The sequence below is a fragment of the Apis dorsata genome, unplaced genomic scaffold (assembly GCF_000469605.1).
Source record: "Apis dorsata unplaced genomic scaffold, Apis dorsata 1.3 scaffold_1253, whole genome shotgun sequence".
Taxonomy (NCBI): Eukaryota; Metazoa; Arthropoda; class Insecta; order Hymenoptera; family Apidae; genus Apis; species Apis dorsata.
The window spans coordinates 4,028-15,085 of NW_006264350.1; the positions used below are offsets into that span (position 1 = coordinate 4,028).

The 11,058-nt window shown below is 15.1% G+C and overlaps 1 protein-coding gene across 2 annotated transcripts; it reads left to right on the plus strand.

Moving 5' to 3' along the window:
* The first annotated feature begins 8,143 nt into the window (after positions 1-8,143).
* LOC102676025 (cysteine-rich PDZ-binding protein) lies at positions 8,144-9,390 on the plus strand. 2 transcript variants are annotated; one of them, XM_031514847.1, is made up of 2 exons: positions 8,144-8,163; positions 8,958-9,366. In XM_031514847.1, exon 2 carries the CDS (start codon positions 8,984-8,986, stop codon positions 9,284-9,286), a length of 303 nt encoding a protein of 100 aa, XP_031370707.1. In that variant the 5' UTR covers positions 8,144-8,163; positions 8,958-8,983; the 3' UTR covers positions 9,287-9,366. The 2 variants fall into 2 exon arrangements, with proteins under 2 accessions (XP_031370707.1, XP_006625133.1); XM_006625070.1 differs by lacking the exon at positions 8,144-8,163 and adding an exon at positions 8,220-8,304 and having other exon boundaries at positions 8,958-9,390.
* The last annotated feature ends 1,668 nt before the right edge of the window (positions 9,391-11,058 follow it).

Consider the following 11,058-nt stretch of genomic DNA (forward strand, 5'->3'; position numbering starts at 1 on the left):
TATTATATATTCTTCAATTATATATTCTTCAATTATTCAAATTATCGAAAATAAACAAACTGAATTATAAATGTTGCGATTTTATTGATTTATTAAAATATCAATAATAATGCCAAATTTATATCAAAATATATTAATGAATATATAAAGATATTATATTTATAAATAACCTTAAAAATAGCTTTTGCATTTCAGATTTTCAAAATCTTTGACACAAATTTATCATTAAAATATTATCAAATTTAATATAAAACTTTGTTATTAAGTTATTTAACAATAATAAATTAATATTAAAACTACCAATTTTTTAATCTTGTTTATCTTTTTGCTTCTAAGAATGTAATAAATATTAGAATATATTATTTTCTAAGAAAATACATCAGAAAACAATAAAAACGAAATAATACTATATATTGCAATTATTATTATAGACCAAAATATATAAAAACTATATTATATTATTAAAATTTGTTTACTTTTGCATTTTGCTTTCAAATAAAAAGAACTACACTATTATTATTTTTTAATAATATAACAGTTTTGAATTATATATATTAATTTTTTTTATATGTTATAAAACATTGTTTATATTAAGTTTACATATTTACACATCTCTTTTTTATATTAATGATTTATCATGATAAGATTCATCATGCAAAATATGCAAAACAGAAATTATTTCTTGAACTGCAAATATATATAACTTCTTTTGAATATGCAAAAGATATTTTTAAAAGAAATTTTTAAAGAAAACAAATAATACAAAAAATAGGAAAATTATTTAAAAAACAAAACAATTTACAATAATCAAATCAAATTAATAAATAATCTTAATTTTAATCTAATTATTATCTTCTATATGTATACATTAATATAAAAATAAAGAATTAATAAATAATATTGTGCATATTCATTTCTAATAATACTTTTTAAGATTTGTAAAAAAACCCACATAATGCTACAATTATAATCAATTTTAAAAGGCATTAAAAGATTGTAGTATTAAGATTATAGTATTTAATGCAAATTTAATAACAAAATTTGGTACAAAATTTCAAAATTGATGCGCAATAATGATACAGATGGGTAGAGAAAAATATATATAATAATATATAAATAAGTTAATAAGTTAAATCTTATAAAAATTTGGTATATGTATATATATATATATGATATATACATTGATATATATATATATAAAGCCATATACAAATATAATATTTATATTTTAATTGCTGCACTAAGCACTTATTGTCTTTGTAATCCATTCTATATTTATATATTATATATTTATATATTTATATATTATATGTTATATCTTATTGTCTGTAATAATATTTATATAAATATAGAGATTAATACAAATATGATATTTTGAAAATAAAAATTATATATTAAAAAAATTATTATATATAATTACATATATTTATATATAATAATTTTTTGATAAATTTAATATTATGTTTCAGTATTATCTATATTTCAATATTATCAATGAAGAACAATATAATTGTTCCTGTTTGAAATCAAAAGAAAAGTATTTATATAATAATATACAGATTTATATAATAATATAGATGTATATAAATAATTGTAATATATGGTGATACAATAATTACATTAATTATTCCATTGTCATTACTTTTTGATGCACTTTATTTAAAAAATGATATTCTTTAACATTTACCATAAAATCTAGAGATATATAAATTTAGTTATACAATATTTTAAATATATAAAAATATATAGAAGAATTTATATAAAAAATATATAGAAGATTTTAGTATACTTTGTTTCCAAGATTTGTTATGTTTTTGAAACTTTGAAGTACAAGTTTTAATATATTTTTGATGCCAATTTATTAATATAACTTGCCAAATAAATCTTATATCAAATTTTATATTTTGGAGACAAATTTATATTAAATTTTTTAAAAATTTGTTAAAATTATATTTAGAATACAATTAAGTATACATATATTAATAAAATTGATTAAAAAAAAATATGCGAAAGAAGAGATATCTACCTATCATCAGTTTCTAAGATGCGAAAATCAATCAGTAAATAAGAGTTAAAAGAGAATTAACGTTGCAATAGCAAGTCGAAAGATAATGCATGTTTAAACAATATTTTGTATCATACATTCATATTGTTCATTATTAATTCTTAATAAATCTAGTAAATTCAAAATAAAACAAATATGCTTATATGATTGCGACAATATATATTAATATTATAATTTGACGATATTCAATCAATAATTTATATGAATATTTTACTAGAAATATTTTAGCATATATATATATATTGTTAATATATTTTTGTATCTTTTAATAATTTTTGTAAGTAAATCAAAAAATCTTAAATTTAGAAACTGATTCAAAAATTATTATTGTATTAGTATTAGTATTAGTATTAGTATTAGTATTAATATTAGTATTAGTATTATTGTATTATATTAGTGTAAAATTAATTTTAAGCATATTTGACAAGTTATAATGATGCCATATTCACAATTTATCCAATGCGAAATCATATTTTTGAATTCCAATTGTTAAAAACTATTAGATGATATAAAAAAAATTGACAATTTTTATACTTCAAAGTTATAATTTGATTTAATCAATTAATTAATATAATTAAATTTAATACAATGTAGAAATATTTCTACATTGCAAAATTTTAGATCTATAAAATTTATATTTATATATTATATATATAAGATTATTTATATTGTTTAGTTATTTAAAACTATTTTTTTATATAAATTTATGTAATTTTTTATGTAAATTATTTTAAATGATGTAAGCAAGTATTTAATTACAACTCATAAACATAGAAATGTAAAAAGTAATATACAATATTTTTTGTTTCATAAAAAATTGAGAATGATTTTTTTTAATGTATATTTTATATCATAAATCAATCATGATTATGATTATAAAAATATAATTTTTATTATTACATGTTATTATTTATATAATAATAACATTTAATATTAAATGTTATTATTATGAAAATTAAATTAAATCACATTGTCATGGCATTGAATTTGACATTGCAATATAGAGAGTCACGATAACAAAAAATCTAATTTTTATTGTCATACTGAATTAATTCAATCTTAAACCATATAGAATATATATTTATATAATAAATATTTAAAATAACTTTTGATATAGTCTTAATGTCTATATGTCTACATATCTTATAAAGATAAAATCTACTTATTAATTGTCATATGGTAAATGATAAAACTTTTTTTTTCAAAATAATAATATATAATAAAATATAAATACAAAAATATATATAATAAATATATATAAAAAAGAATAAATAAATATAAATAAGGATAAATAATAAATATAAAGTAATATATAAATATCTAAATTTAATTATTAAGTTAAGTCTAAAATATGTATTTATTTTAGCTATTTCCTTAGTTTTTCTTAATTTAATTGTTAATTTTTACTTTATTTTTATAATTTTAAATATTGCTCATTATAAAATTTTATATTTTAAAAATTATAATTAAGATTTAATATAAAATAAAATTATATTTTAAAAAAAATTAAATTTTGATTTTAATTTTTATTTAAATTTTATTGATTTAATTTGTAATTATTTCCTTATATTAATTTAAAAATATATCTAAAAATATTATTTGTTTATCAATTACAAAGTAAAATATAGTTTTGATAAATTTATTTCTTCTTCTATTATAATCTATTGATAAGTTATTTCTTTTATAATTGCATGTGCTTATGATTTTAATCAAATAATATGATTAAATTCTATATTATTATTTCTATAATTCTATATATATTCGTAATGTTTACATATTTATGGAGAAAAAATATATATAGTTGATAATTTTACAATTTAATATATATCTAATATCTAATATATATATATATATATATTTATTTACAACGAATGATTGTTTTTTTTTAGAAATTGTATTTTTGCTTCAATAATTTTGATTAATAATATATACAAGGTGTTTCAAAAATGTGAAAACATCTGTTATTTGGAGATTTTTTATGTAATTTTTAAAGTAATTTTAAATAATTTCAAGCAACATTTTTTTTTGCAAAAACTTTTATTACAATTATTTAAACATTATTATTTGTTAACGAGTTATTAATAAAAAATACTAATCAATCATAGATATAATGCGTAATCTAATCTAGCGTTGGTTATATATATGCTATTGAATAAATAAATTTAAATAACATATATCGAAGAAAGTGTATTGAAGTTTATTTACTGAATATCGAAAATATGTTTATAATTTATATACTGTTCGTAATATAATTTAATATAATTTTTTATCGATAAAAAATTTTTTTTATTAAAAAAATATTTATTATATTTAATATTTGCTTTAATTGGACTTGTTCGTGCTTCGAATTACAATGATTAAAGTTACAATAATGATATTGTTTAATACTATGTGTTGTTTAATTAAAAACATTTGTTTAATTCAATAAAGAAAATAAATATATTTCGAATGTATATTTTATGTTTCATGATTTTATTATCCTAGTTAATTATCAATTATTAGACTTTAATCATTATTCATTCATTCATCTTTCCAACTTATGAATTCGAATCATAATTTTTAAATTAAGATATCATTCTCTGACTTTTAAATTTAAATATCTTTTAAATTAATGATTTAAAATTTTTGACAGAATTAAATTATATTTTTTTTTATAAGAAATACTTCAATAAATTATTTAATATATTCAAAATTATATCATTTTATTTAAAAAAAATATGATTAAAATCTTATTAAATCACTTAACCTACAAAAAAATAATTATACACGATAGATTTTTTGAACTAAATAACTTTTGTTTGTAAAACATTTTTTTGATAATTTCAATTTCTTATAGAATGTTCCATTGTTTTCTTATAAAAAATAGTGTATAAAATAAATAAGCAACAATCACACATCAATGCACACAAATATGTTATATCTGACAGATACATAAATATAGGTAAAATTTAGTTAGTTAACGATAATAATTTTTTGCAAATTTCTATTAAAACTAAAGCCTAATATAGAGAAAAATAATGCAAAATTTTCTCTAATATATTTTAAAATTATCGAAATCAATGAGAAATTTTTCTTTATTTCTAATTTAAAAAAAGTAAAAAAAATTAAAAATTCTTTTTAATAAATTAAATAATAATCAATTAATAATAATTATGACAAATGTTTTTTCATATTTTTAATAGTTAAATAAATAACATTTAAATCAGAATATGTTATATAGGAACTTTTTAATATATTATATCTATAGTAATTTTTACATTACACAAAATTCTAAAAATTCGTCTTATATATACTGTACATGTATATATTTATGATTAGTTATTCACAAAAAAATAATATATAAAAAATATTCATAACATATACTTAACTTTAACAATCTATAATCTAGATTAATTTTAGATCTAATCTTTATTAATAGATAAAATAAAATAAAATAATAATAGAAATTTATAATAAAATAACTAAAATAATAATAAAATAATAATATAAATTAACAATTGATTTTGATATCTTTTTAGTTCTGTAATATATTTTAAGTAATCTTGTTGTTATTATAAAAGATTAAAAATTATTTTTTATTAACAATATATTTAATATTTTATTCTTACTTTAAATAAATTTATTATTTCTCCTTAATGTATATTATTGTTTTTTACTTATTCTATATATAATTATTTGCATGAGAATGTTCATGCAACTATAAGATTCATTAATTTACATTGATAAATTAAATTTGCTTAAATCGCTTAATATAACTTAAATTTTTAAATTTATATTTGTAAATTGAAAATGCATTTTTTTTTGGTTTATTTTATAATGCTCAACGAATTTTTCATTTTGTGAATATTTATATACAAATTGTAAATATATTATATTTAATATTATTTATATATTACATATGATTTTATAATAGATAACAAAATTTATTGATTTATTGTGTATTAAAAGTAATTCAACAATGTAAGTCATAATTATGATACATTTATAATAACATCTAATTAACAACTCACAAAAGTATTCAGATGTTTCATATTTTTACTTTAATATTAATATTTTGTTGGACTATTTTTAACTATAATTTGTAATATATTATAAACTAATGATTTTGTAAAAATATAGTCAATAGAATTTCATACTTCTATAATTTTTTTTTGTTTATGATATTATTTGAAATTTTTATACATTTCAGTTTATAAAGTTTCAATAAATTGATATTTCGACTTTGCAATGAAATATTATATATAATTCATAATGTATATTTTTTTTATTTTTCATTCAAGTTATGTTTTGAATCATTATTTTATTGAAAATGGAAATCTTTCAATAATCTCAATTTATTTAAATTATTTTTGAGATTATTCTTAAAAAAATATATTTAAATATTTATCAAGTATTCTATTGATAAATATTAAATTTATTAGCAATCATATCCTATATCATAATAGAATAATTTATATATTTTATTATTCAATTTTTCAATTCCATGTTTTTTTTTCTATGTAATCATGTAATCTATGTAATCACTTAAAAATTACAAATATACGTTATCATATTTATAACAAGAAAATTAAATTTTTACTTACATATATAAGACATTTTTATCCTAAAAATCTTTTTATAATCAAAGTGAAAAATGTAATTAGATTAACAATAAATGCTGTAAATTTTTTACTATCATAATTTGGAACAAATTGATTTGGATGTAGACTATATATTGCTAGCAACAAATATTATTTTAAAATTAAAAATAAAATCCAAATGTTTTTCATTTTTCTTCTCATTATTTTTCAATGTAGAAAATATTTCTTTATAAATTTTATATAAATGTTTGTTCTAAATATCTTGAAACATATAGCAACAAGAGAGCAAAAAAATTATTTTAATTTAAGATTCATTAATAAAATTTGCAATTTCTTTGTCAAACATTTCAGTTTATCATTTTTTATTCATATTTTATGAATTGAAGAAAAAATGTAACAGAATTTTTTCTCATAGAATGATAATTTTCTCTTTTCTTTCAATCAATTTTTTTGTTCGATTTGAACTTTGTTTGCAATAATTTCTTTAATTTTTAATTTGTTTATAATACAATATCATGGATTTATTTTTATTCAAAATATTTGTAATCTTGTTGTACGATTTTCTTTATGCAATCGCAATATCGTCTTTCATTATATTTATATTTTTGTGTTTTTAATTTTTTGATATTTATTTTAAATATTACACTGCATAATTTTATATATAATTTTATATTTTTATACTATATAAAATATTAAAATGATATCTTAACATCAAATAAATGCTGATACTTTCATTTAGTGTCAATGTTTATATTATTTTTTACTAAATATATAAAAAGTATGAAGCATTTATTATTTTTGAGTCATTAAAAACTTTTACTTTTATATTATTGAATTATCTTCAGATTTTATTGATATAATCTTGAGATTTCCTTCTTATCATAAATACTAAATTATTTTAAACAAATTTAATACACATATTTCATTCATTATAAAAGCGTTCGAAATTACATATCTGTTTTAAAAATAAACATAATTCCTTCATTGATTGTAATAAATCATAGGATAGATATAAGATATAAGAGCCACTTTATTTTTTCTAAGTTGGTATTTTTAAAACATATAACGTGAAGTTCCATGAGATGTTTATTTATTTTCTATTTTATTGTGTTTGTATTTAAAATATACTGTGATTTTAAATAAAGATATTGATATTGATATTAATATTTTGTTAATAATTAGTAATAAATAAACAACAATTGTGTGATTTATTTTTAGTGATTTGAATTAATGAACATATAAAGCATAAATACTTATATATATATATATATTTAAAATCAAAATATTATAATTTTTTTAGTCTTTGTTTTTTTGGATATTTTTTTATATATAAATATAATAATACTATAAATGTAATAATAAATTAATTGTACCACATATAAAAATATTTCTGTAAATATAAAATTTCTACTACAAAATGTAATTTGAATTCTCTTACATTAAGAAATATAAAATAGCTGTTAAAAGAAGTACTTTTATATGTACATATATATATATATGCATAATATATATTTCTTGGTATGTAATTTTTACTAATATTAAATATAATATTAAATAAATCAGAAATTGAAACATTGTCTACATAAATATTAATGATATATCATTAAGTTTTTAAATATCTATTAATTGTGAATGTTACGAAACTATAATATTTAATAGGTTAAGTATTTTTTTTATTAATTATTTTAATATTTTATTAATTATTGTTTAAATGAAAAAGTAATCATGTGTATAATACTTAATTATTACTTTAAAAATGAAGTAAACAAAATTTTAAAAGTAAATAAAAAATGTTTTGATTTGATTAATTGATATTTTTAAAATTGATATTTTAAAAATATGAAATAAGTAAAATTTATAAATATTTCTTTATAATTCTCTTAAGATATTAAAAATTAATTAATTTATAATATTTTAATATACTATTTAATAGTTTATTTCAATATATTTTGTTTATAATTATTACAAATGCAAATTTTATCATATAGTTTTATAATGTTTTGTATTTTAACTTAAAATTCTATCTATCTATTCATTACTATTCCAATAAGTTTTTAAAAATATTTTATATTATATATATTATAAGTCAATATTTCTAATTTTTATTTAATTTCTAAAATAATATACTATCATAATATAATATAAACAGATACAAGTTATCATTTTTTTTATTCATTTTACATAAAATAAAATTACTTGTAAAATAATCATTGATATAAATTTAATCTTACAGTTAAGATACAAAGTATTAACATATATTATATCTATAATATAAAAGTCACATAAAAATATTTTATTGTATTTTATTCTAGAATAAAAATTTAATATCCAACTCAAAATGGTTTGTGAAAAGTGTGAAAAGAAATTAGGAAAAGTCATAACTCCAGATCCTTGGAAAAATGGTGCAAGAAATACAGTAGAAAGTGGAGGACGTAAAGTCGGAGAAAATAAAGCACTTTCTACAGGAAAGGCAAGATTTAATCCTTATACTACTACTTTTGAGACTTGCAGAATATGTAGACAAAAAGTACATCAAGTTGGATCTCATTATTGTCAATCATGTGCATATAAGAAAGCTATATGTGCAATGTGTGGTAAAAAATTAATGAGTACAAAAAATTATAAACAATCTGCTACATAGAAATTCATTTGTTATTATGTCATGTCAATTATAGAATTAATTTAATTTAAAAGAATTAATTTTATTTAAACAAATATTTTACTAATTCAATAATATTAAATACTAAATAATAATAACTAAGTATATTTTTGTGATTTTCATAAAATATGATGAATAAATACTATTTTTTTTTGTAAAAGAAAAGAATATTTTTTTGTAAAAGAAAAACTAAATTTATTATTTAGAGTTTAACTTTATATTTGAAAAACTTTTTATGAAATAATTTAATATTTAAAAATAAAAGTTGATAAATTATATAAAAAAATCAATTGAATTTTATTTTTTAAATATAATCTAAGAAAACTTATATTGTATTTAATAAAATAAAAAATGCTCTAAGAAAAAAAATATCTGACTGATTAAAATGCATTATTTAAGTAGATAATGTAATATATTAATATATTATTATAAAATATTAATAATCTTAATTATCATTTAGAAAGTATTATTTAATAATAGTAAAAATTCAATATTTCAATATTTTAATTATATATTCATTTTGAAAAAATATAAATTATTAAAATTTTTAAATATAAAATAAATAATACAATTTAAATATAAGATAAAAATGAATACTTATATATATACATATAAATTTTATTATATTAAATTTATTCTTAAATTATTTATTATAATAGACTTTGCATGAAATAAACTATAATTTTATGATCTATATTTATATATATATTATCTATAAAATATTATTATAATATTATATATAAGTTTTTGTAAAAATATATTTTTGAATTTTTTATAATAGCTTTTTTTTTATTTAAAAATATATATTAGATTTTTATTTCATTTTATTTAAAATAAATATGTAAATAATAGCATTAAATATTTTAAAATTATAAATTTTATTTGAGATTTTCATTATACCCTAGTTTTTTCTAACAAACTTTATATATTCTATAAATTAAAATCAACAACAATTGCTAAAATAAACAAAATCAAAAGATTTTTAAAGAGTTTTGAATTCAATTTTTTATTGCTATCAATTTTATATTGACAAGAATAATGAACATTTTGAAATTACAGAAATTGTAATTGCAACTATTATGACATCTTGTAATAACTATTATATTTATATTGTTAATTTAATTTTTTTAAATTAATACATTATTTATCATTAATTTTATATTTTAACTTATTATTATGATTCTTTAACAATACTTTCAATATTATATGTTTACATAAAATTTTAATCTACAGAATACATAAAGTCAAAATTCGATCACATAAAACATACTTTAAATGTATTTTTGTTTTACACTCATACAATTAACTATTATTAACTACAATTATTATACTATTTTTCAATAATTAATCAATGGTTAAGTATCATTAAATTTTAGCAAATTCTTATTATTTTTTTTATTTTATGCTTATTGTTAATTAAGTTTATATTGTATAGTTATTAATTAAAATTAGATTATGTTATTAGACAAATGTTATTTGATTTTGATAAATTTTATTATTTTATAATAATATATTAAATTATAGCTGTTACTTTTTATATTTATATTTTTTTTATATTTTTTATATTTTTATAAATCTCAGTGGATTAAAATTTATGATATAATAAACCAAATTAACTCAAAATTTTTTAATGATTTTTGATAATAAACTAATTTTTTATCATCATTTTATCATTTTAATGACCATTTTCTGGAATTTTAATTCATGCAATAAATCTAACAAATTTAAATTTTAAAATTTATTGAAAGCTGAAA